This window comes from Aspergillus tanneri (genome assembly GCF_003426965.1).
Source record: "Aspergillus tanneri strain NIH1004 chromosome Unknown AapTan_7_pilon_pilon_pilon, whole genome shotgun sequence".
Taxonomy (NCBI): domain Eukaryota; kingdom Fungi; phylum Ascomycota; class Eurotiomycetes; order Eurotiales; family Aspergillaceae; genus Aspergillus; species Aspergillus tanneri.
Window position 1 is genome coordinate 1,902,624 of NW_022984634.1, and position 26,162 is coordinate 1,928,785.

Here is a 26,162-nt window from a genome sequence, read left to right on the forward strand (position 1 = left end):
CTTATCTTTAGATCTATTTACCAGCATGTCACCTCTTAAATTTTAATAATAATTTTAACTTAAGTCCTTTGCATATATTTCTCCAGATATCTCTAAACTCTGCACTGAAACCTTATCTTCCTATTTGATATTCTACAGCATATACAATTTTGCAGTCGCATCTGATGTTCTCCATCCTAAATCCTCCATAACTTTTCTAACTCTTGTTAAACTCTCCCACCAGTTAAATGTATTCCGCACTACTTCCCAACATCCTTGTGTCTCCAGAAAGATCTTGTACTGTGTCTTCTAGCTGCTCACGTTTGTCCGGCCTGGCTTCTCTATGCTGAATGTAGCGATTTTATGCGGTATCACTGCTCTAAAAGCAGGAATCTCTGAACCCTGCGACATCCCGAATGTCAATTCGCCCTACAGCTGTCTACCAGGGTCTTCTTCAGGTCTTAGGACCTCCACGGGGTCCTCTCTAGGGCTTCTACCCTCTTCAGGTTCACTATCCTCCTCTAGGAATTCACCTGGCAGTGCGATCGCCACGGGATCCTCACTCGATGCGGCGCTCGGGTCGGCACTCAACTCTTCGGTGTTCTCATGAGTCAGTATAAATCTCCCTGTCCTAGGGTCTCGCGCCGGGGACATTCGTTGGATCTGGCTCGGCTTTTGGCGTAGTCGTTAACCCAATCAAGGATCGGTAGGTAGAATGTACGGTTCTAGCCACCTTCAACAAGTTCGGGGATCAAACACGGTGTGTATAGCGTTAATTCTGCTGAATCGGGCAAGGGGGGTAGTCTTGCAGGATTCCCCGAGGTGCTAGACCTGTTGGTTAGACTAGACATAGAAAACCCGGGCTCATAACCAATGTTATGATCATTCGGTCAGGGGAAGGAATGGGTGGCAGAAGATCACAATACCAACTACACGCTGGTAGCCTACTAGGGAGAATAACAATAACAACTGTATTGACTGCGCAACCAACGCGCTCATCAACGTGCTCTATCTCCTTAACATCTATAGGAATGGAGGTGATTCAAGAGGATGACACTGAGCGCTCCTGTTATGTGTGGGGTCGGTAACGAGCTGAATGGGGCGCTACGGTGCGAAAGGGAGTGTCTATATGGGAGAGAAGATGGAACCACGTATATTGCAGAACTAATCGCTGGCCTTCAGGAGTTCAAGCCCGCGGGTGCGAATATAAACACTTCGCACCTGACTAAGCATCTTAGCTAAGGATCTGGCTATCGCGCTTCTGAGCACTCCTAACAGCTCCCCTAGGCGCTAGGAGTAATCGGATCCCGAATTCCGATGTTTCTCTATCATGTTGTGAATTCAGGGAAAGATAGCATTTGAAAGGAGACAAGTAGTAAATTAAGCACGAAATTGTCTGAATGGTTACAGGAAAAGGAGAAGTCTCAGTGGTTAAAACCTTGCACGCTTGCAAGACGCTAGCTATATGGTACGTTTAAGAATCTCTTATTGATTGGTGGACCGCCGAGGACGGACTGCACTGGGCTGTCAAGCTAACACAATGGCGACTCTTCAGGACATACCCTGGGTGGTCCACGGGGAGTCCCAAATTGAGAGCACAAGAAGTCCCAACCGAGGGCAGGGCTCTTTGCAAGTTTGTAGGGCACAAGTTGTAGCATTATCGACCAACTGCCTGATAAACGGCCTGCGCGAATATACTCTGTATAGAGTATTAAAGTGTTAATACTAATAGGACCCTATAGAGAGCAATGGCCCCATAGGGCTATAGTAGGGGATTACTGCATATTCCCTTTAATCACACGCCCATACGTTATTGTGGACGCAAGATAGGACAGAATCAGATATTCTTAGATATTATTAGATATATTATTGACGGCAAAAGAAAAAAAAGGAGCATGGATCCAGCTGTCTGATATATGTGGTATTTTCTCTATTGGTTGTTATCCCTGTCGATGGGCATTTTGGTCCGCGGCACCCCTCTTATTCACATGGCTGTTACCACTTAATTCTACCTGATTTAAGTAGGGCAAATAAAGACAGCATGAAAGCTAAAGTAAAAACTATATAAGAGTGCCTACTACCCAGCTTATATTTTTTTTTTTTCCCCCTATTTCTCTTATTATCAGATGCTTACCAGTGCAATTCTGTTGTAAGGTATATACTAAGAGAGCCCTGCTTTAAACCCCTGTTATAAATCTTTAATATAAAGTATCAAGACAAGCTAATACTAAGATAGTTTGTTTATATCTGCGCTTTTCACTCAGCACAGTCAATTACTGTCCTGGTTATGAATATATTTGTGTCGATAATCCTTGCTATTAATTGGATAAGTCTGACATTGGCAATATGCGGATTTCTTCCACTGGATATATACTTGCCTATGTCAGCTTCGGTGCTGGGCTTGTTAACTCTGGCGCTATACCGAATGAAGTGAAGTAAGAACGCTCAACTGACTTGACTAACTCAATCGACTCAATCGATGCGCCACTGAGGGGAATTAACTGGAAAATAACGAAAGGAGGCCTTGCAGCAGCTCGGGATGTGACCCTAGTAGCAGCACGGACCAAAACTGTGGCTTCTGCAGTTGATGATGCTTGGAATCAGGTACATAAATACAACTGGGCATGCATCTATCTTAGTCATGGAGGCACTTGGCATGGACATCTCGCAATTGCTACAACCGGTTCAGGCAAAGATTTTGACACAATGCGTAACAAGTGAGGATTGAAACTATGGCAGTATGTCAGCTACTATATTATTTATGTTATATAATGCCTATTAGCTATGTGGCCTTGTCTCGTGTTTAGTACTTCACGCGCATCCTTGATATCCTGTTTCTCCTATTTCTTGTTTCTCTCATGTTCAATACTGTTGTTGAAATGGTTCATCTATTGCTGTTCCATATTGAGCTATAATAGAAGTTATTAACATACCTAGGAGACATTTGAAAGAATTTTCCATTAGTTTTTATAATGAAATTGTCGGACTTAAGAGGAACTGTAATGGCTCAATCAAAAGAATGCGAGAGAATCCTTAGCTGAGGGAGAAAAGAAGAGGAGAAAGCTATCTACAGGCACAGAAAAGTGGGGTGGAGACTGCTCCCTGACTCCAGGACCTTTGAACGGGCCCGTTATATTTCTTGTCCGAGCTCATAGAAATGAGTGATGATCAGCTTCATGGACTCTTAACCTTATTTATTGACTATCTTGACTACTTTACATGAAGGTGCTTCCATCTGTGTGGGAGGTAGCTTACCAGGTGCTAGGCCTATTTGTCTAGCGGTGGTGGCTTCGACATTTCTTATACTTTTAATACAGTAACCTATAATATAATTAATGGTAGATCTAAACCGGGGGCTAGTTCCTGAGCCGAGATGCCCCTGCGTAGGATGAAAGGTACTCTGGAGGCGCCAGCATGGTAGGCGCCACGCTTGTATGGAAATCTATTGTATTTGATATGAGTTCTTTGACGACGACTTACTCTAGTCTGACAGAGGGAGCGAACCTTGTTGCATGCTGATTTTAGTGGTTCCTAACTGATGCTTAAGGGGTTTCCAGTCCCAAGCTAAGTATTCACTGCCACTCTAGGTAAAAGTACATATCAAAGGTTAACATGTAAGTATGAGCGATGATCTAGCCCAACTGTTGACAGCCCGCCTAGTGTAAAAGATCTATAATAAGCATTATCTGAGTGCTAGGAAGTTGAAGTAGAGGGCATATTTACTTTCACCTAGTTCTAAGAAAATTAGCTCCAACAATCCCCACTTAGCCTGTTGTCAGTTTCCAACAGCAATTCGCCACGAAAATATTCTCGGCCGCCAGTTGCTCTCCTCTCACCGTACTGTATGTCTTGGTTGGCTTAATTACCTAACTTTGGTGATGGCAGGCAAACCAGATAGATAGAATCATATTGAGTCCTATATCAAGAATACTAAAGATAAGGAGGAAAGGAAAAGGTAGAAAGAACGCCGTCATGGTGAGCGAGAGTATGGTGGGGAGCTGCACCATCCCTAACCCTGTGCCATATACGCCATCCAATCCCAGTACGGTCTGCATGCAACAACACAAACCTCATGTCACTGCGTTGGGCTGAACGCAACGTCCCAGGTAGGGTCATCACAATCACTGCTTGACAGACCATCTCCTGTTCCTGGACTGTGATTAGCATATATGTTCATTGTTTCTATTATAGCACTTACATGATACAGTTCCAGAGAGCTTAATATGCCCGGCCTTCTCATACCCTGTAATAAACCCATGTATGTACCAATGTAATTCAATGTATATTACTATCATATAAGATACCTTTTACAAAATCAGAGCAGCCCAGTCCGCTACATAAATACTCTTGCATGCACATCTTCTAAGCAATGTGTTTCATACTATGATAGGTAAAATGGGCCTGGAAGATAATAGAGCTTTGGTCCGCCCAAGAATCTTTCTTAGGCTTTGAATAGATTTATATTAACTGCTAACAGTTAACTACGTACGATTCCATAGCTCAAGGCCTGAGAAGCCCTTCAACCCACTATTCGCCTATTAAATAAATTTTTTTTTTTTTAAAAAAAAAAAAAAAAAAAATTTCCTAGGGGGTTATACGAGCCCTATTTTGCATAGCTGAAATTAACAAGGCCCCCTACCAGAAAAGCATTCGGAGAGGCCAAATATTTGATTTGATACTTAATAGGATCTCGTACCCCGGGTATTACCTTTTAAATGTTAAATAGTCCCCTACCGCAACCAATGGTTTATTCCGATTCTGATTGGGGTGGTCCTTATTATAATTATCAGTCGGTATCAGGTTATATCGTACTTTTAGTCGGTGCTCTAATATTATGGCGATCTGCCAAATAAACATCAGTGGCCTTAAGGCAGAACACATGGCTGCATCTGACGCAGCTCGGGAAACTTAGTGGCTACTTTCATCTACTTGATAAGATAGAGATCTACTCTGCGCCGTTAAAGCCCCTACGCAGGAGCGGCTTGGCGATTCTGGCTAGCTTGTTCTTACTGCTAGTCCTGGGCCACGGCAATAGCGGCTTGGGCCTAGCTAAAAGCTTCTTCCAGTCGTTGAACAAAGGCCTATCCGGCTCGTTCGGGTACTTGCAGTTCCCCGTCAATCACATCTGCATCCTATAAAGCCACTGGGTCGATATAATACCTATGGGTAAAGAAGAACGACAAGAGGCCTGGCGATGTAGCTTCGCGGTCATTAATAGCTCTAGCTGCTATTGGCCCCAGTCGTCCTGTACGTGGAAAGTAAAGACTCGCAGGACCCTCTCGACTTCTTAGTTTGCTCGTTCTGTCGAGCCACCGGACTGGGGTGATATGCTGTCGACAGGCATCGTTGTATGTGGAGCAATTTGCATAGTCGTGCCCAAAATCTGCTAACAAACTGAAGACCTCTATCACTGACAATAGCCAGGGGTAACCAGTGGTGCATGTACACGTACATTAGGGATGCTTCGGCTGATGTATCCGCGGTGGTCTAGTTCATTGCAATAAGAATAACCCTTTTTGTTCTGTGTCAGCGGATACATACTGAGACACGATTTTGCGTCTCTTACCTCTCCGAGACCCTGTCAGGTTCCTGCCAACCGTCTTCTATTCACTTTTTCTTCCCCAGTGGACACCCTCTGTCCAATCTGATTTGATAGGAAGAAGCATCTTTATTCTTCTCAGCGCTATAGTGTGGCTTAGTCCCCACAGACGTGATAAAGCCTTTCTCACTGGGCTAGGGACCAACCAGAGCATGTGAGACCTTTGTTTACCTATATTATTCACTGCTCTGCGTTTTCTCCTCTTACTCCTTCTTCCTCCCTCTCATCTCACAGCTATTTTTCAATTTCTTTTTTCTTTCTTCCATCATCGTTTCCCCCCTCTGTGTTCCATTTCAACCTGTCCTGGACTATTTATTTCATTCTCTCTCGTCTACTCCTTCTCTACACGGTTCGCTGAAATAATTCCTGAATTCCCTCAGTTAGCAGATTGTTCTTCTTTTAGTCCCACTCACTGTTCCTCTTCTCTCCTTCCCAGCTCTCTAGATACTAAGCCTTCTTTCTACCTATTCGAGCCCCCCTCGCACCAAGACGGTGTCTTCGTCCAGACAACATGGACGGCTTCGAGGTCTCCGATATGAGCAATGCGCTCAAAGACATCACTGACGGTCAAAACAAAAAGGCTGAGGCCGCAAGTGCTGCTCGTGAAAAAGGGTGGGCGGAGCCCGAAGGCTACGACTACTCCATGTACAACAACATTGTGCCCCCTATTGACAAGCCTGCTGAAGTCCCCAGTCCGGAACGACAGCTTCCCGAGTGGGCGGCCAAGGCTGCTAAATACGAATGGAACGATGAGTACGGAGATATTGGTCCCAAGAATGAAGAGCTTGAGGAAATGCTCTTCCGCAACGAGTACATCAACCGAGCTGGGCTTAAGCTTGGCAAGTAAGTTAATTATGTCCTACAACATTCGCACCCGGTGGCTAAATTTTGGAAGTCTGCAGAACATAGAAGTGATTGCAGAGAGTCGTGAGCGCCCAAAGCCGGTCAAGAATGTATGTCTTCATATGTAAAAGCCTATCAAACAACAGTACTGACATCTACAAGTTTGATGATGCTGGATTGCACCCTATCATGCGTCAGAATATCCTTCTGTGTCGGTATGAATACCCAACACCTATCCAGGCATACGCCATTCCTGCCGTCCTCACCGGTCACGACCTCATTGCGATTGCGCAGACCGGTTAGTATACTTCTAAACTAAACGTTCTGTAAGGCATCCGATTAACGAGAGCAGGATCTGGGAAAACTGCAGCATTCTTGATCCCTGTTCTTTCGCAATTGATGGGAAAAGCCAAAAAGTTGGCCGCTCCTCGGCCCAACCTGGCTGCTGGGTACGACCCGGCAGTTGATGCTGTCCGTGCAGAGCCTCTGGTGTTAGTGGTTGCTCCTACGAGAGAGCTGTCAACCCAGATTTTCGACGAGGCACGTCGTCTGTGCTATCGCTCAATGCTTCGTCCGTGTGTTGTCTATGGTGGTGCCCCCGTGCGTGACCAGAGAGATGAGCTGCAAAAAGGATGTGATATTCTCATTGGCACTCCTGGAAGACTATTGGACTTCATGGATAAACCCCACATCCTCTCGCTCCGCCGTGTCAAGTATGTGATTCAAGCTTGTGGTTAGTTATAGCTAATGGCGTCCCTAGATATACCATCATTGACGAGGCCGACGAGCTTCTCCAGTCTGACTGGGAATCGGACTTCAACAAGATCATGTCCGGTGGGGGTAGGCACCCTGTGCCCCATGTGATAAGTATGATGCTAACGGACAAAGACGTCAACGAAGATGCGGACCACCGTTACATGATGTTTTCTGCAACATTTAACAAAGCTTGTCGTGAACTGGCTCGTAAGTTCCTGGCAGATGACCATGTCCGTGTTCGCATTGGACGCCCTGGGAGCACGCATATCAATGTGGACCAAAACGTGAGAGTTTATTAGGGCAAATTTCCGCAGATTGCAAGCTAACACCTATAGATCGTCTACGCGGAGGACCATCTCAAGAAGCAATGTCTCTACGACTTGCTTCTTGCCATGCCGCCCTCTCGGACTTTGATTTTTGTGAACTCTAAGACCCAGGCTGACTTTCTGGATGACTACTTGTACAACATGGGCTTACCCAGTACTTCTATTCATTCCGATCGTACCCAGCGGGAGCGTGAAGATGCTTTGTAAGTTTCTCGGTGTTTGTCCAAGAGAACGTGTTTCTAAAGCTGTGACAGGCGTGCTTTTCGTACCGCCAAATGCCCTATCATGGTTGCCACTGGCGTTTCCGCGCGCGGTCTTGACATCAAGAATGTGATGCACGTTATCAACTTCGACCTTCCTCGTTCCGGCCATGGCGGTATTACTGAATATATCCATCGGATTGGTAACTATTTCTCTAGCCCATACTATGCTGCCAAGATGGTCTAATAGTAAACAGGTCGCACTGCACGCATTGGTAACGAAGGACTTGCAACCTCGTTCTACAATGACAGGGACTCAGAAATTGCTCCAGAGCTGGTCAATATCCTGATCGAGAGCAAACAAAAGATTCCTGACTTCCTCGACTCCTACAAGCCGTACAATAACGAGGTTAATTTCGACGATGATACCGATGACGAGGCCAACGAGAACCACGATGAAGGAAACATTGATACTGGGAATTCCTGGGGCGGCATTTCTATGGATTCTTCCAATGATGCCCTAGATGCTACCGCTGACTGGGAGTGATTTTGACTCTCTCATCTCGGCTAACTCCGGATCTATCTGACTGATGTCAATTGACATCTTCGTCACCCCACGTCTGCCCGTTTGACGGATCGACCGGGGTGATGGTGACCAACCGATGGATCTAGCCTTTACTCTAGGCGAGATGTCTGCATCTTCGCAGTCCCTCGCTGTCTTCAGTTTCCCCCCTTCCCTGTGCGGAGCAGGGCCTCTGCACGAGCAATGTGTTATTATTTCCCTGATGGTGGTCCTACGTACAACACGGGCAGGTTGACTTTCCTAGCTTTGAGTATCCGACTGGCTACAGGCTGAGTTGGGAGGAGTGTTCAGGCAGTGGATAGATGGCTAGCTGTGACTTTGTATGGGCACTTCTAAGAAGTCAATTTATCGAGTTTCGACATGAACCTACTTGATCCGTAGCCTCGTAGATGATGCTCCTTCGCTCCTTCCTAGACTGTATACAAGGTTGACATACTGAGACGACTACTTGTAGACCTACATCTTGAATAGAACAAGAGTACGTAACATCACCAAACACCGCAGACATCTATCTCAGCCACAACTTGCAACCATGGCCCTCCTTTCCAGATGGCCATGTGTCATCACTCTATTCTTAACCTATACCATCGCCACACCAACAGCCATTTACATGCCCGAATCCACCTCCTTTCCAACCCACTCCACTGACCCTCTTATCATCGACACTTTCGAAAACAACGAAACCAACAACCTCGGCAACTGGCATGGCACCGTTGAATCCCTCCCTATCACTCAAGGCCCTGGCTTTGTCCGCCTCCACCCCACAGACCCAGACCAAGCCTACCACACGCAGTTCACCCACGCAAAATGCTTCAACATCCTCCCCTACAAATACCGCTACCTCCATGTTACCTTCTCGGGCTCCCCGCACTTCGGCATCTCCCTTACCCAAAACAACTACGCCTGCGATCCAACTAGTCTCCCCTACCCGGAAACATGGGATACCATCGAAGCCATCCGATACACAGCTGGCCCAAATGACATCTATGTTCCTCTTTCGCACTTCGCCATCGATCTCACGCGCGTTGTCTCCGTCTCCTTCGGGGGCTTCTACACCGGTGAAACCACCACTCTAACAAAAGTGGAGGTGGTATCCCGGGTGCCTGAGATGCTGGACTTCAAAGTCCCTAGTAAGCTGCCCAGCGGTACAGTCAGTTTGCGATGTACCAGACCAGGGTCGTTTGCGTTTGGGATCGATGACGGGGCACCCTGGTTGGCGCAGCATGTGATGGATATCCTGGAACGGGAGAATATCCTGGCCACGTTCTTTGTCGTGGGGACGGGAATTAGGGATCCGGAGACGAACTTTTCCGCAGTTTATAAGGAGATGCATCGTAGGGGACATCAGATTGCGTTGCATTCAGATTCGCACCGGAAGTATGTTCTCTATCCTTCGTTTCGTCGTGTTGTATCTTGAGTGGTGTGGATATGCTGACATGCGCAAGACTCGAGGCCTTAGAATCCATCCATGAGATAGATGAGGAAATCGTCAATAATGCCGAGGCGTTAGAATCCCATCTAGGAATCGAATGTTGGTTTACTTCTTCCTGTTGGCAGATAGACAGTCCTAATGTTGTCATAGCTCGCTATTTTCGACCTCCGTACGGAACTACAGGCGCCCGAACACGCCAAAGGCTCGCTGCCCATATCAAAGATCCACGGATCATCAATTGGAGCGTCGATATTGAGGACTGGTTGTGGGCAGATACGGATACTCCCGAACGCCAGCGTGATGCCTTCTTCCGCGACGTGAGACAAGGTGGTAATTTAGCGGTTGTGCATTTCGTCAGTCCCACAACAGTTGAGTACCTCCCGGAGATCATCCAATTCGTTAAGAAGACGAAGGCAACCATCATGCGCATTGACCAGTGCCTGGAGGATCCGGATAGCCCTCCACTTAATCTGTCTTGATTAGAATGCCTGCACGACGGATTAGACTAGTATACAAGAGATAAGAGAAAAGAGTCGGGGAATTGGGACACTTGAAAATTGTTTGAGAGCAAATTGGATGTGGTTATTGAAAAATTCACAGCATTGTAGGAACCCTTTTCCGCACAAAATTCCAAGTAGACACCAAATGGATGCAATCAAATCAAGTCAAGTATAAAACTCCGAGGCGCAATGCATAATCACCAATACACGCTTCAATACACGCTCCATTGCATAACCCATCCCGAGGTAGTATAACGAGGCAAAAAAAAAAAAAAGAAAAGAAAAGAAAAGAAAAATAGAAAACCTTTTTTAAAGTCTATAATATTAGTAAGACATGTGAAGAACCTTATATTTTCGTCCTGCGAACAATCAAACAACCCCGACGAACTATCATAGTCCGAAGCTAGGCTTAGAACATGGAAGCGCATGGTCCATCATATCCTTGACTCGTCGGACAATCCATCCAGATTGAGCCTCGGGGTTCCGCACGCCCAAGCGGGGAGTTTTCCCCGTGAAGCATTTGCCACCACGATAGGCGAACTGGACGCAACCCGGGTCGTTGGTGCAGATAGACTTGCAATCGTTGAAGGAGGAAACAACTAGTTGTTCTTCGTCGGAGAGATTGTCCCAGTTGTCGCGGACGTCCGAGAGATCTGGATAAATGAGTTCTTTGAAGACATCTTTGTGTAATAAGACGGTCTTTTGGGTCTAGGTAGGAAACAGTGTTAGGAACGCGCCGCGCAGATGATAATGCCCGTGTGTCAACTTACCAGTCGCCATCGGTGCAGCTCGTACTGCGCCAGGTCCTGGATATCCTCCGCAGATAAATGATGGAACGCAGCGGCAGCGAAGCACCAGGGTTCACGATAGAAGCCCTTAGTAAATTCATCCAACTCTCCCACGTTCGAGTTTTGGAGAATAGGCCAAGAGTAATGTAGTGGCACTCCAACATCCGACAATACCTTACCTAGCACGCAGTCGCCGGCCCAGTGGCCGTCGGTATACTCGTTCAGCTCCGTGGTACGGGTGGCGTACTCATCCGACGCGAGCTGCATGGCTGGCCTGGAGAGGACAAAGCCCGAGCCACCGTGAGCGAAAATAACATCCGCGATCTGTGTCTCGGTACCAATATAGTGCGGTTTGGACGCATCAAAATGTGACAGCCATTCCATCAACGTTCCCCATGAGAAATACGTGTCCGCTTCCATGAAGACATACCATTTGGCGTCGGGCTTGTATTTGAGGGTTTCCTGCACCATAGGCAGGAACTTCCATTTGTCTAGCTTCCATCCGGGGTTGTTGGGCTTGCCAATGGCCGAATTGGCTTCGTCGGCGAAATCATTAGACTCGAGACCTGCTCGACCTTGCTGTTGTATCCGATTGTAGATGTCGAAGTCGGGCACCGTCCGCTTCACCTCGCTGTCCATGTTTTGGAGCGCATCATGTACATGGACTCCACCAATATCCTCTGCAAAGTCGGAGAAGACCACGTAGTGCGGGACGCAGCGAAGGGTGGTCTGGAAATGAACGGGTACCTTATCCAATGCTTCGGTCACTCCTGTTTTCAGCACAACCAGGACATCGTCCATGCCCGGAAGGGGAGGGCAATCGACATGTCGCCGCTTATTGACCTGTTGAAGATTGGATCGGACGGTAAAAAGATGGTAGAGGAGGAAGAGGCTGAGGAGTGTAACTATGGATGAGATGGGACGGCTTAAAAGACGTGAGGGAGTCATCCTAGCTGTGGGAGAGGAGCCCTTGATGGTGGCTCGGTTTGGTCGCCACGAGGAGCAATCGGACAGATGGAATCAAAAGAACAGAATTGCTCCGAAGTGTTGGAAAGGGTGTGCTCATTTTTTGCCTTCCGGGTACCGGTGTTAACTGCCCCCTGCTCGGACGGGGGTTGTTCACTATGGTTGGTCTCGGCGGGGGGGAAGGAAGCTTGGTTTCGAGCTCTGGCGTTTCAGTATAGGCTGAGGAGCTGGTGTCCTTGAGATGTTGTTTCAGAATGGTAGGAAACGGAAGGAAGGGAGAGGGGAGAAGAAAAAGTGTCGAGGGGGGAAGAAAGAGCCGGGGAAAATGGAACCTCCAAGGAGCGATCGACGCAGGAACTGCGGATTCCACGTTTTTTATTTTTCTATGCTGCCCCAAGACGACAACAACGTAGTTATGTCGACAGTCAAAATGACGATCGGCCCACTCCCCATGGCGATCTGAACAGTCGTCGATGACGCGTTAGTTTTGGATTGGATGGACACGGCGGAAAAGCACGAGCGCGAGACGTCAAGCTGAAACACGGCCCCCAGGTTACTTTTTGGGGCAGTGAGATGGAGACTCAAGGCTGGAGCAGGAATTATGATCGGAATCAAATTCAGTTGATAAATTCCGAAGTGTGGGTTTAGAAACTCAGGACTCAACATATCTCACTGGAGACAATCTTGGTGCTGTCCTTGGTAGAAGAGCAGCGTCTCCCCAAACCAGCAATAATCGCCAGTGCTAAGACCCTGAGAATCATTGGCACTGCCAGATTTTACAATGCCTCGGTGTTTGTTACCCCACATGGAACAAAACCTGGCGCCGGTTCCCATACCTAGGGATGGTCTAAGCCTCTAAAGAAAGGATTAATATTAGGACAGAATCAAATCAACGAGCTACGCTAAAATAGTGCCAGTAAGTACAATTAATTAACACTAACGGTGCAGCAGCCGGATCCTGAATGCCCCGGTTAGAATATCCCGGTCGCAGCACGACCTTTCACAATCACATCATCATCATATGACCATCATCTACGGCGTATCTATACAATTATACCATATCATGCCTTGCTGTGGTGCGTAGCGATCTTTTTCGAGTGCAACTTGACTAGCTCGGGGATGATCAGTCCCTCGATCTCCACCCCGTCGTGGCTGCCTTCCTGCCCCTGTTGCACATCGCCGCTGTTCTCTCCGATCTTACTGGTCGCTGCCTCCCCTAATCGCTTAACCTCCGCCAATCCAACCTGATCCTCCGCTCCAGAGATGCTCTTACTGCGTCGTGATTTCGGCACGCGGATCCAGCGCTCGTACGGCGCCTCAGGGGTGATGAAAACAACCTCCCATTTGCGGGTGGAAAGGAGATTTCCAATCACTAGGTGATGCGCGTACCGCTGGAGCGCCGTTTGTGCCTTGTACACCAAGAGGCTAGGATCCGTCTCGAGTTTAAAGGACACGATCATGCTCCCATCCGGTGCCCAGCCGTCGACCAACCGGTGCAGGAACTTCGGGACCGGGTCGAGATCGATAACCAGTTTCTTGCTGTGCGTCGGCGGATTCGCCCCGATTTCTCCCGTGTAAATTTCAGACGAATCAACAGCTTCCTCTCTCGTGAATTGCGGTGGCAACTCCGAGGACTGTATCTTGTGTTCTGCCATCCGGTCGCGCGGAATGAAAAAGTCACTGACGGCCGCAGCAAGATAGAACAACGCATTGGGTCCTAGTGGCCTCATCAACTGGGCTAGTGACCGTAATTCATAAAGATAATCGCCAACTGTGGTGAAGGGAAGGACTAGAAGGAGGTTATTCTGCTTCGCAGAGCGGTATTTCCTCAGCACATCTCGCATTTCATCCTGGTATTCACTACGGACCACGATAGGCCCGTGATCCGAGTCTGAAGAATTGGATGGGGGCGCCTCGTCCATAAAGTCTAAGAAGCAATTTGTTGAGTGGCTATAATGCCGTGAATATGGCAGGAGACTGAACTGTCGATGTAGGAAAATGACTGCGTATCCCTCCTGCAGGAAGTACTCGGCCGACGTCGCACCTCTCGTTCCCGCCGAGAAATTATCAATAAAACGAACGGTTTGATTCTCAAGGGGCACGGTGGTTCCCCCAGACGTCACAAGGACCACGCATCGATTTGCTTCCACATGGTAGTTGATAAAGGCTCGCGCAAGAGCTTCGTGTTTCGGGAGGGACTTGGGTGGTGGGAAGGTATTGAAGTAGCCTGACTCCACCTCGGGCGTCATTTTTTGAGCTTCATTCGACGACATTTTTTCTGAAGTGCAGACAACCGCAGGCCTGTCGCGATACGTTCCGTTCCGAGGTCTAGCACAATATGTATGACTCTATGATCCCCAGCAAAGATTAACAGAAGAATGAAAGTTGCCGTCTAGAAAGAAGAATATATCGCCCTCAATTCGGCATGGAATAAGCTGGCGGGTCTCATAGAATGTTTCGTTTTATCATAGACTTGAAATTAACGAGAGTCAGCCAAAATTGTAAGCTCATTTTAATTATGTTAGAAGCCTGCGGGGTAGTACCTGGTAGGCTTCTCGGTTTGCCACAAGAAACAATCCCTATCGAAAATCTAATCAACAATATGATGAATATGGAAATTAAAAAAATCACCGAAAAAGAAAAGGCTTGTCTTTATACGTCTTCTATGGCCCAGGTCTTTAGTCGACATCATCGGTTTCTCTGCGACTGCTAGAAGATGCCGAGGGACACCGGTGAAAAGCTCACCGCCTTTGGAAGCGATTGTAGCCGAGCTATTTTCTATACTGAATTTGGTTGTGCAGAGTCACATGACCTCAGCACAACTCTAAGGATGATTCAATCCAACATGAATATCAATCATTTATTACATTGAAGGAAGATGGGTGCTTTGATATGTGCTTCATATTATTTCCTTTTTCATTTTTAATAATTTTTCATTTTTAATATTTTTTTTTCCCAAATGGGTGGATGATGTTTCTGGCGGCACACAGCAAATAGCAAATTCATATCAACGCAGCAGAAGTCAAGCATCTCCTGTCCATATCACATACAAGCATACTTGATTCTCTTACAAGTAACGACTTCGGAATGCCTGACTGATAGTACTCATCCGGCTAGCCATACCACCATGCTGCATATTACTTAAGAGCGCCTCTTCGAGCGCCGACTGTGTAACGCTCGCATCTGGCCAACCAGATATATTAGTAAGCCGAATTCCACGTTCGGTGTGACAACAAATGGACACTTACCATCAAGATCACTAAAGCTACTCCCCATGCTAGGTGTACCATCGCTGGTCTCTCTCCCAGAGGCAGTGGACCGACGTGGGCTGAGACGGGCTAATTCAGCCCGCCGAGGGCTTAAAGGACCGCCAATCTGGTTGGCACGTCGGCGTCTGTCGCCCGGCGGCAATGTAACTGGGTTGCCAGAGCTAACAGAACTTGTAGATGATTCAGTCGTGTTAGATCGTCTTTGAACTGGACTTTGGTCCACCGCGCGCCGCATTGGGTCAACAGTCTCGTCGGTTTCCAACCGAAGGGTTGCATTGAGATCCTGCGCAGAAGTTACATGCGGACCGCCCTCGGAATCACGAGAAAGAGGAAGAAAGGCTGGAGATTCATCGTCATCCTCTTCATCGTCCCTCAAACCAGGCCGATGAGTTGAAAACTTGCCAAACCGTCTAAATATTGGCCCTCGCCGACTAGATACAGCTTCATCACTGTCTGATTCCGTCTCAGATGAGCTTAGATCTTCCTCTTCAAGGGTCGGTGATTTATGTATTGAAGCAGGCGGCGCCTGGTCGCGTCTATTTATCAATGGTCTTCGGCTATAATGGTCCCACCGCGTCTCTTTTGGTTCAGCGCAAGCGGTTTCATTATGCGGAGACTCTCGCGGGCCTTTGACCTGGTGTACAGTATTCGTGGAACTAGTACGCCTCGAAGATGAGCCTTTAAAATCATTAGAGAAGAGACTAAGTGGCAAGCCCGAATAAAGAGAGGACAACGTGTTGGGGAAGAAAACTTACTTCGTGGGGGTAGCGTTTCTTTCTGCTGTAATGGGAGCCGGTTCGGAGCCCGCGAACCTGAATGGGTCAGTATCAAGTCAGATAGGGTGCAAGGGTGCCGTACCTGCGCTAGGGGTCCCTTTGGCTGCTTGGTTTCCTAGAGCTGTACTGCCGGACACAGATCCAGGAGCAGGAGACGGAGAATTCGATTGCGTAGTACCCACCTTACGCATCTGTGCGCGAACCTGTGCTAGCTGCCGATCGTACAGCCATGCCGCTTGCTGGAGTAAAAATTGAAGAGTTACGTCAAAGCTCTCCGCTCTGTGGCAATCGGCATCTTAGCGGATGTAGATATGTAAGGGATTGGGGGTAATACAGTGTCTTCCCTATAACTGGATTAGTATCCTGCAGAAAAAAAATTATAAACCATCTCACCTACAATCTATATCTCCTTTAGAAGGACGCGATAGGATGTCCCAAAGCGCCTGATCTTTAGCTGCGTCCCATTCGACCTGGAGGAGTCAGCAGTTATCTTTACGACCGGTTAGCCAGCGCAAGAGCGTACAGGAGGTGGGTCAACAAAAGTTCCCCTGGGGAATGGGAGACGGATAAAGACTGTGAATTTGGTGTCACCAGATTTATTGAGAGATGTCATCCTGTAGCGGTTCTTTCACCATCCAAAGCTACAAGCGCAGTTATGGTTGTGGCTCATCAGTTGATTAAACAAACAATACACAATATTGGGTTAAGTTCATCATAATATAAAATCAAATATACATTGCAAAAATTGTGCAGGCAACGCTGAGTTAGACTGCTAGAGATGGATACAGATGGACGACCGGATGGAGTGGTGAAGATGACGAAAGTGTCGTGGTCCCATCTGTAGAGGAGGTGCGTTGCAATACATAGTACTCTACTAACCCCTGTTAAATCGTTCCCCAACAAATTGCATGTCCATCTATTGCCACGACATATGCTAACTGCACACGTGATACCCAACCGATGGTCATCTGACTTCTTATCAGATTAGGTAATTTGGTGGATGAGAGTGAAAGTAGAACAACAGTTGAACAGAGGACCCTTGGTATTCCTTAAATTCTGGAGGAATAACATTGCCATTGCCTCAAGTTTCCTTCCTCCAGCCTGTGCATTCCAATTAGACTCCCATACTGCTCCATAACTTGTCCAGCACAAAATGCGGTTTCTCCACACAAACCTTGCCCAAAGTTTGAGCTCTGTGGAGTCGTCGGTCCTGACTACTTACCTATCATCTTCCTATTCATAAGAAATGACTACATGTTCTTACCATTGTACTCAAAAGTAGCGCATGCCACTTTGTTTTCCGCACGTCTTGTGGATTTTGAGCTAGTTTCATATGCTATACTTTTCCAATGACTCCACTAGTTTCGACTTAATTAGTTGACAGTCCTCGATGACAACCCACTATGACATATGTAAATATAAATGTGAAACTTGTGAAACTTGCCATGGGATCCAGGAAACCGTTGGAAATTGGGGGTTCTAATGCCCCGTTATAAGTAGTAGATATACTGTCCACAGATATTCTTATTGCTCACCATGCTTCCTCTAACCTAACTATTGCAAACACTACTCCGTATTTGCGGCCATTCCAGAGAGCTCGTAGCTTGTGGAAAGTGGATTCCTGCAGATCCCGATGCCATCTATCAGATTTAATCCTGAGACTCCCAGAACAATCAAATCACATGTCTATCGGTCGACATCATGGTCGGGCCCCTCTCCATGGCTATGCACTATAACGACGAAGGGATCTGTCAGAGACCGAGTCGGGAAATGAGTATCCCAAACATACCGTACCGCTTGGCATCGGAGCATTGCCACCGGCACACAACGACACCAGAAGAATATGACCTGTCCAAAGTAATTAGCTATATTTATCAGTGTCGTACGGAGCTGTCAGAGTAGATACCGTTACATTAGGATCATCATCCAATTTATTCCATGAGAGACATTCCAATCGATTCTTTCCTCCTATCCTGCTATGGATTTACAAACTGAACTGGGCTCAAAAACCTCGCCAGGCCCTGCCGGAACACCAATTTCTGTAGCGATAGCTCGAATATTTAATCGATGCTACGTCCCTTCAGCACTTGATAACAGTGGTCCTTGAATATGATCTTCTATTTTCGACCAGACCGCTTTCCAAATCGCGTCTTTATTGTAGCTGCAGCTGGCGGCAACCTCGCCGAAGAAGCCGAAAACCTTGCTACTAAATAAATAAAGAGGCAGCAGGAACCTTTGAAGGGAGCCAAAGATAAAGCATGTGCAATGACAGTTGCCTAGTACCTATGTTGCTACGCTAAGTCACTATTGGATTGCTTGTAGCCTTGTACTGCGTACTCGGTACATAGTATTGGATTGATTCTATTTCTCAGCTTTTTTTTTATCTTTTTTTTTTTTTGTTGCTGCCTTTTTTTTTTTTTTTTTTTTTTTTTTTTTTTTCTCCCACTCTCAACCAATATCCCCACTTGGACTTGCTTAAAGTTGCGGTGAAAGGGATCCCTGTTGTGCATTTCGCTCGCCAATCGACTTATAAGGCTGAGAAAATAATATGGACTGTAGTCAAAGCTTTGGAATGAATAAAAGACAAAAATATATAAAGTAATTAATATTACCCTGAAAAGCTACAGACAAATGAGGAACAATGGACTACCCAGGACAGTCTTCCTTGACTCCGATCACTCCGAAGCAGTGGTGCCTGATAACAGCCATGGCGGTGCGTGGCTGAAACCACGGCTTCTAAATCCCGGGACGGACCGGTTTCCTGCCCTATACCCTAATTTCCCAAACAGGGTATTTTACCCCTGAACTGGCAAGGGTCTTCATAGTAAATCCTCCGGTTCACTGTAGGCATTTAACCATGGTAATTCTTGACTCGTAACTGTTCATTGGCCATCGTCTAACTAACTACATATTTAGTTAGTTACCTATCATTAATGATAATTCTGATTAATTACAGTCCCATGGCACGGTTAGTGCAGTCTGCTCAATTAGTTAATGATTCGGTCAGGCGGGCCATGGGTCGCAACGAATAGGGAACTAGAGGCCCAATTCTTGTCCCTTTCTTTTGCCGGTCTCTCTCGGCGGCATAAAAGTAGTCATTTTAGTTGGTCCTCCCTCCTCCACTCTCTCCCCTTTCTTGTCTGCCGTGCTATCCAGCGTTCTTCCCTCCCCGCAAGTCGGATGCTGCTCTTGAGCACTTACTTCTCGTCCACCGTGCTTCGAGTGCCGGGGACGAGTGTATTTACATCTTGCGACACCTACCCCTAAATCACTATTGCTTTTTTCTCACCCCTCTACTATTTCACTTTCATCCCGCCCCGCCGTTACTAATAGATGCGCTCCATGTGCGCTTTGGGGTGACGAGAATCACAATTGGCATTATGGAGTCGGTGAAATTTGTCGGTTTCGATGATGGTCAATACCGCAATGAAGTCCTCCTTTTCCAGTCAGAGGAAGCAGAGATATCGCAACAACAGAAATTGATTGAAGAGGCATGCCAATTAGGATTAAAGGTCCCGGAGATCGAGGCGGTGGCTTCCTTAGCCGCCTCGATTGCGTCCGGTATGGTCGATCTCTCCTCCTCTATCCTTTCCTCAGGCTCTTCGACAGATCGCATTTCCGTGTGTGAAGGAACCCCATCCCACGAGACACATCTCGACCAGGCTGCTTCGTCCCTCTCCGAGTTCACGCTGTCCTCCGATCGAGCCAAATGTGGCAGCACCCGATCGATTGCTTCGCTGTCAACCCGCCCAACGTCTTACAGCTCGAGTGAAGGGAGGGTAGTCCACGGGTTGGATACCCTTGCAGGACGATCTGCCGGCCAGCGGCATTCGTTTCTCAGTGCGACATCGAGCGAGAAGAAAGAAAGGAGGAAGTCGAGTCTCAAATCTGCGATTGGCAAAATACAATTTCGAAAGAAAAGGTCCCCTTCGACGGTTCTTCTGCCCTCGGCTGCCCAGATCAGAGTTACTAAGGTCGAAGGAGGGGATACAGTCTACGTGAAACCCAAGACCAATGAGACCCATAAACTTGATTCTGCAGATGAAGTAAACAAGGTGTTGAAGCTAGAAATACCCGTGTTCGATAATGAGTCTCTCCAGAGAAGCCTCAACAATGCGGAGTTGCAGCAGATGCGAGAATCCCACAAAATAGAGAGAAACCGTCATATCGCCTTTCAGAACGATATTATGCGGGAACTCAGACGCAAGCAACAAGACGCTGTTGCTGATAGGCTGGCGCAGAACAGAAAGTTGGAGGATCAAAAACGAGAAAAGGTAGATTGTTTTCTCTCATTCAAAATTTGAGGTTGCTCACTAAACTGTTGCAGAATTCTGCGGACACCATTCGGATGGAAGAAAGACAGCTGGCGGTAGAAATCGAACAAGTGCGGGAGTTTGAGCGGGCAAAGATGAATTCACGTACACGGATAAAGCATATGGAGGGATATTTTAGCAACACCAGCCCTCCACCTTCACCCCCGGATGGATCGACCCCAACCTCGCCCGATATATTGCCGTCGCCATCACCATCACAGACACGTCAGTTCACTGCGCAGAATAAAGCCCAGCTGGCACAGGAATATCGTGCCCATGACTCAATGGATCAGCTCCATGAGGCGAAAATTAAAGTTCTTCGAGACCGACAGGAAGTACGATTACAGGAGGCTATAGCCCGCATGGAGAGGGAACTGGATGCCCTCATTGACAAGCATGCTATGGAATTCTCCCAGTTACAGAGCGAGCACCAGCGGGAGGAGTTGTCAACGATACAAGCATTCGATGCAAGGAAGACAAAGCTACGCCATCGATGGAACCTCGAAGAAGCAATCCTGAGAAAGAAGCTCGAAATGCAACATGGACAACTTTATGGACCACTGCCACCACTGTCGTTTAGTGACTCGCACTACGACACACGGGACTCGGCAATTTGTGTCACAGACCAAACAGAAGGTAGCAGTGGCGACGAGGATGGCGCGTATCAAAAGAGAGATGGGCCGGTGCTTTGATTTATGATTTTGATGTTTAAGTGATACCCTTTTCTTTTCTTTCATTTTGTGGTTTCTCATCGTTAATATATACATGTTGCACTTATACTCATCTCCCTTCCTGGCATAATTCGTTGTCTACCCAAGGCTATGGCTGGTGGCTTTACAATATTCGATTTATCATCGGACATGTTTTGGAGCATCATATAAATGTCTAGTAGATTTTTGGTCCTAAGTTTTTGTGCATACTACCCAGGGTTTCTATATAGATTTATTCAGCTCAATAGCTCAAACAAGTACATTCAACGGGTATCTTTTCTCCTCTGTAGATATGGCTAAAACCCAGTAACTAGACTCCATTTCAACTCTCACTCGTCTTCATTCCTTGGCCGGTGCATGTCTTTTCAGCCGATCTAGAACCGTTTCCACTCTCCCATCTCCACCAGTGAGACTAACCTCCACCGCTTTATCCCTACCATTATCCCCAATAACGACAGCCCTTTCCACAATGCCCGAATTCGAGATCTTAAATCTTCCTACCCTACCATCAGCCCATTCCAAGCGCACATAGACGGCCTCAAGCGACGTTGGAGCTAAAGACACAATCCCCAGATCATTAGCTGCCAGTCTCATTTCTTCGCCACTGTCACCCAGCACATTCCGTTCCCACACCCCATCATCATCATCATCATAATCATCTATCCCCCGACGAACAACCCCCAACGTCTCCCGCAACAAGCTCACTGCATCTACTCGTAAATGCCACGCAACCAGTTGTCGTCGTAGCTCGCGCACCAGCCCTTGTAGACTTTGCTTCCTCGGTTTCTTCTTCGACGGCTTCAGCGCCATCTCTTCTGAATCCGCCTGCTCCGCAGAAGAATTCGACAACGGCAAATACATCCTTTCTAAGGTTTCCATCGAAATGAACGCCGGTATGGTATGTCTATGCACCTGGAACCATTTCTCTTCCCCGCGGGACTGTCTCAGGAGAAGATAGTACGGTTTCACAAAGCGACCATTGCGCGCACAGATGTCAATACGCACACCTAGGAGGTTCGGATCCTCCGTGTTCGGCGACGGGTCCTTGAATGGGAACGTTGTAGCCGAGAAGGCTATGCGATGGTGGTTGACGTCTGCGTGGATTCCGGCAGATCTGACAAGAGGGGAGATGTCTTCGGTTAATGAGGATAGTGATGGCGCCGTTTGGGATTTTATTCGATTCTGGAGGCTCTCGGATGAAAGGAGGCTGGATGTGAGGAATCGTTTTCTTCTTTGGAGATTTCGGACTGTTGCTAGTTAGCAGGGTTGTGATATGCGAGGTGTCGGTAGTACGTACTTTCGGCGCGGATAGACGTAATGTCGGAGTCGAGCTCCTCTTCGATGTCTTCGGATAGCTCTTTGGTCTCCATTTCGTGTTGTTGGGTTGGTTTGCGGGGTGCGTACTGAGAAGCTTCTGTGGAGTGATGATGGTACGTTCTCTACAGCTACAAAGCACGATGGGATATGAATGGCTGTTTCTTGTTTTGCGGGTCGGTATGACACGTGATTAAAATCGGTTGTCCAGTCACATGGCCCCGCTTCTGAATCAGAATTCGCGTTCAGCAGCAAGCAGTTCGGGCCTGTGGCTCAGTGGTAGAGCGCTCCGTTTGCATCGGAGAGGTCAGGGTTTCGATCACCCTCAGGTCCAACTACTTTTTAATTATATTTTTTTGTTTTACTGGCTTGTCCTATCTATGGATTATATAGAGTGGATGCTAAAAGAATTGGTGCAACTACTCTCTCTGTCAAGAGATTTTATGAAGAAAATGCATCCATGGCATAACCAAATTACGATGCTTAAAGTTGTTCAAAGAGAGTCTGCTTTCTGACTGTTGGTTCGGTTCCCATTCCCTTTCCCATTCCCTGTTTCCCATTCCTTGTTTCCCGTTCCCTGTTTCTTCGTTGAATGCATACTAAATACGAAGGTAGAGAGAGACATCTATCGGTCTTAGATCCTTGGCCTTTTCCCATGTTGGTTGACTGAAAAGTTTTGTAATAGACACAAATTTGTTTGGCATGTTGTCCAATGGCGGAATCAGTGTCCTCTTAAGGTACGCAGTCTTCAACCAGTTAGTTGAAAATGGCGAACTTTGTCTCCAAAGCCTAAGAAGTATATGATTTCTACTCAGACACTCTTCCAGAACAAATATTCCATCCGTAAGATGTATTGTGCAGGAAAATTTAAAAGTACCTTGTTGCATGCTATCGGGCAAGCAGTGGAGTATCACTAAACTTTACCTCTATGACTACTTTTTGTGTCGAGTCTAGATCTATCCCGAGATAGTTAAGATCAGCAATCCAATATGATTATTTTATCCTTCTTTTCAGATCCATGATTAATTCACTTTACCATCATTGGTAGCACAATTCATAGATACCTACATCCAGACATAACGACCTATTCTGTCTACTGGCCATATGGCAATGGGACGGAGCATCTTACCTGATTCGGTATTCGTTTAGACTCCATCCAGGCCCGCATATTTTCTAGATTTAGCCAATAGACATACATTCGGGAAAGTACCCGAGCGGGTTGCCAGATGTAGTATGGGGCAAAATTTGAATTGCCTGATCTGGCGTCAATCTCCGCACAAGCACAATCAGTCTTGGACCTCAGATAGAAGAATAAGCGGTTTGTAGCTCCCGCTGGAGGCTTTTGGGGAGGTGTTTTTCAAAATCTCCAGCGGCATGATCATGCTCAGAGTGGATCTTAATTATTCAGCCGTTGAATACTCGATATAGAACTTATCTATTCTCACTTTAAAGCACATTCGTAGGCTAATTACATCTAGCACTATAGAAGATTACCTGATATGGCAGTTCAGCTCTGCACCGATAAGCGTCGCCAAGACCCTTCCATAGGGCAATTTCTAAGTTGAGTATCATCTCTTGCTCAGTGGGGAATTTTTCTTGGGTTCTTTATGTCATTCTCGAGGAGCATAAATACCCTGGTTGTTTTCGCAAATATGGCCCTTGGTGAGTAGCTATCGGCCAACGTTCAGCTCACCTTGGTTTCACAAACCGCCAAGTGTTGGTGGATATACCTCGTGTCTTTGGTTGATAACGACTGTTTGTTTACTTCGAAATGGCCCAAGACCTGAGTCGGACGCCCACTATTGGCTCCGGGCCTAGACAAATTGATCCATTGGAGCTACCCTTCAGCACGGTGGCAGATGGTGCGAATCTTGAAGAGTTCGTCGCCGAAACAAGGACCGGAAATATCGTCAAGCCCGTCAAGTCTAACGTAACTGGCAAAGAGGAGGACTACAAGCTGGTTACCTTCATGGCCGATGACCCTGAGAATCCCAAAAACTGGTCCAAGATCTACAAATGGTGGTGCACGATTGTCGTCGCCTTCACCTGCTTTGTTGTGGCTTTCGCTAGCAGTGTCATCACCGCCGACCTGGAAGGAGTAGGGAAAGAGTTCCATGTGTCTCGAGAGGTGACCCTGCTTACGATTACCGTTTTTGTGGTCGGGTTTGGTGTCGGTGAGAATATTGAGGACTATAGGTCCTGTTGTTCCAGACTGAAGGAACCTCTCTTGACTAACGATACCCAGGACCCATGTTCTTTGCCCCGCTGTCGGAGGTGGTTGGCCGTAGACCCGTATACGCAATCACGCTGCTGTTGGCCGTCATCTTCGTCATTCCCTGCGCCGTGGCCCAGAACATCGGTACATTGATTGTATGCCGTGCTATTGATGGAATTGCTTTCAGTGCGCCCATGACCTTGGTTGGTGGCACGCTTGCCGATCTCTGGAAGAACGAGGAACGCGGCGTACCTATGGCTGCATTCAGTGCTGCTCCTTTCTTGGGCCCTGCAATTGGTCCTTTGGTAGGAGGCTTTCTTGGAGACAGAAAAGGCTGGAGATGGCTGTACTGGATCCAGCTAATTCTCTCCGGGGCTGCTTGGGTCTTGATCACCTTCACCGTGAAGGAGACATATGCCCCTTGTATATTGAAAAAGAGAGCACGGAAGCTCCGCAAGGAAAAGGATAGGAAGTATGTCACTGAGCAGGAGCTGGATCCTCGCCCTCTCGCAGAAAGACTGCGTATCTTCATTGCCCGGCCATTTCAACTATTGTTCTTTGAGCCGATTGTGTTGTGTATTTCGATCTATATGGTTTGTCTCCATCGAAAGGCGAATATGTGGGTTCTGAATTGCTAAGTGGCTTAGTCTGTATTATATGGCCTGCTGTACATGTTCTTTGTTGCGTAAGTTGCCCTCGGACTTGAGTCGGTATACTCCCCTAACTGACATGGAAAGGTATCCGATTGTATACCAGGGTGGAAAGCACTGGAGTGCGAGTAAGACCGGTCTGATGTTCATACCTCTGGCGATTGGAGTTATCTTCAGCGCAGCCTGCTCCCCAGTAGTGAACAAGCACTACCTGAAGCTCTGCATCCAGTACAATGGGAAACCCCCGGCCGAGAAACGGCTGATCCCCATGATGTTCTCCTGCTGGTTTATCCCTGTGGGTCTTTTTATCTTCGCGTGGACGTCCTATCCCCACGTTCACTGGCTGGGACCAGCTATGGGCGGACTCCCAATTGGATACGGGTTTATCTTCCTCTATAACTCGGCGAACAATTACCTTGGTGAGTAGTAACATATAGATTATAGACTCCACCTTCGGACTCTTGAAATAAACAAGCTAATCGTGAATAGTGGACACGTACCAACACCAAGCGGCGTCAGCCTTGGCCGCCAAGACGTTCCTACGCTCGATCTGGGGAGCGGCGACCGTTTTGTTTACTGAGCAGATGTACGAGCGTCTTGGGTATCAGTGGGCGAGTACATTGCTTGCCTTTATTGCGCTGGCATGTTGTGCCATTCCTTATGTGTTCTACTTCAAGGGTGAGGCGATCCGTCAATATTCCAAGTTTGCATACAGCGAGGATGAAGAGACGGTTAAGTATAGAGATGATGTATCATAAAAGGAGCAAAAACAATCCACATAGTACTCCAAATTCAGGGGTTCATCCAACGGTGATACAAAAAGGGGCCGATGCCGAATCAACCGCCGGGATTCGGTGGGGCGCAGAACTAGCGATGTTTCACATTTCTCCCTTCATTTCTTCTTCAATGGGAAGATGTTCTATTTAGCGCCAGTGGCTTGGTT

The 26,162-nt window shown here is 47.2% G+C and overlaps 9 protein-coding genes and 1 non-coding gene across 10 annotated transcripts; 5 read left to right on the forward strand and 5 right to left on the reverse strand.

Moving 5' to 3' along the window:
• Positions 1-408: 408 nt before the first annotated feature.
• Positions 409-1,637, reverse strand: ATNIH1004_007219 (uncharacterized protein; the record flags this gene model as incomplete). Its single annotated transcript, XM_033571845.1, has 2 exons — positions 409-651; positions 1,542-1,637. 2 exons carry the CDS (start codon positions 1,635-1,637, stop codon positions 409-411), a joined length of 339 nt encoding a protein of 112 aa, XP_033425160.1.
• Positions 1,638-6,089: 4,452 nt separating this feature from the next.
• On the forward strand, positions 6,090-8,250 carry ATNIH1004_007220 (DEAD/DEAH box helicase; the record flags this gene model as incomplete). The annotated part of the gene is made up of 9 exons (XM_033571846.1): positions 6,090-6,421; positions 6,474-6,531; positions 6,584-6,719; positions 6,774-7,134; positions 7,182-7,261; positions 7,310-7,461; positions 7,513-7,706; positions 7,758-7,906; positions 7,961-8,250. 9 exons carry the CDS (start codon positions 6,090-6,092, stop codon positions 8,248-8,250), a joined length of 1,752 nt encoding a protein of 583 aa, XP_033425161.1.
• A 646-nt stretch (positions 8,251-8,896) lies between these two features.
• ATNIH1004_007221 (polysaccharide deacetylase family protein) lies at positions 8,897-10,197 on the forward strand (the record flags this gene model as incomplete). Its single annotated transcript, XM_033571847.1, has 3 exons — positions 8,897-9,663; positions 9,732-9,817; positions 9,869-10,197. 3 exons carry the CDS (start codon positions 8,897-8,899, stop codon positions 10,195-10,197), a joined length of 1,182 nt encoding a protein of 393 aa, XP_033425162.1.
• Positions 10,198-10,608: 411 nt separating this feature from the next.
• Positions 10,609-11,954, reverse strand: ATNIH1004_007222 (glycosyltransferase family 31 protein; the record flags this gene model as incomplete). The annotated part of the gene is made up of 2 exons (XM_033571848.1): positions 10,609-10,926; positions 10,989-11,954. The coding sequence occupies 2 exons, from the start codon at positions 11,952-11,954 to the stop codon at positions 10,609-10,611; spliced, it is 1,284 nt and encodes a 427-aa protein (XP_033425163.1).
• Positions 11,955-13,033: 1,079 nt separating this feature from the next.
• Positions 13,034-14,245, reverse strand: ATNIH1004_007223 (phosphopantothenate--cysteine ligase CAB2; the record flags this gene model as incomplete). The annotated part of the gene is made up of 1 exon (XM_033571849.1): positions 13,034-14,245. One exon carries the CDS (start codon positions 14,243-14,245, stop codon positions 13,034-13,036), a length of 1,212 nt encoding a protein of 403 aa, XP_033425164.1.
• A 794-nt stretch (positions 14,246-15,039) lies between these two features.
• Positions 15,040-16,630, reverse strand: ATNIH1004_007224 (multidomain presynaptic cytomatrix related protein; the record flags this gene model as incomplete). Its single annotated transcript, XM_033571850.1, has 7 exons — positions 15,040-15,155; positions 15,221-15,919; positions 15,997-16,053; positions 16,100-16,296; positions 16,352-16,361; positions 16,415-16,487; positions 16,541-16,630. 7 exons carry the CDS (start codon positions 16,628-16,630, stop codon positions 15,040-15,042), a joined length of 1,242 nt encoding a protein of 413 aa, XP_033425165.1.
• A 2,767-nt stretch (positions 16,631-19,397) lies between these two features.
• On the forward strand, positions 19,398-21,022 carry ATNIH1004_007225 (uncharacterized protein; the record flags this gene model as incomplete). The annotated part of the gene is made up of 2 exons (XM_033571851.1): positions 19,398-20,291; positions 20,345-21,022. The coding sequence occupies 2 exons, from the start codon at positions 19,398-19,400 to the stop codon at positions 21,020-21,022; spliced, it is 1,572 nt and encodes a 523-aa protein (XP_033425166.1).
• A 357-nt stretch (positions 21,023-21,379) lies between these two features.
• On the reverse strand, positions 21,380-22,410 carry ATNIH1004_007226 (uncharacterized protein; the record flags this gene model as incomplete). Its single annotated transcript, XM_033571852.1, has 2 exons — positions 21,380-22,287; positions 22,338-22,410. 2 exons carry the CDS (start codon positions 22,408-22,410, stop codon positions 21,380-21,382), a joined length of 981 nt encoding a protein of 326 aa, XP_033425167.1.
• A 206-nt stretch (positions 22,411-22,616) lies between these two features.
• On the forward strand, positions 22,617-22,688 carry ATNIH1004_007227. Its single transcript has one exon. It is a non-coding gene; the product is annotated as a tRNA-Ala (tRNA).
• A 1,437-nt stretch (positions 22,689-24,125) lies between these two features.
• On the forward strand, positions 24,126-25,977 carry ATNIH1004_007228 (MFS transporter; the record flags this gene model as incomplete). Its single annotated transcript, XM_033571853.1, has 5 exons — positions 24,126-24,528; positions 24,600-25,162; positions 25,217-25,254; positions 25,307-25,638; positions 25,709-25,977. The coding sequence occupies 5 exons, from the start codon at positions 24,126-24,128 to the stop codon at positions 25,975-25,977; spliced, it is 1,605 nt and encodes a 534-aa protein (XP_033425168.1).
• Positions 25,978-26,162: the final 185 nt, after the last annotated feature.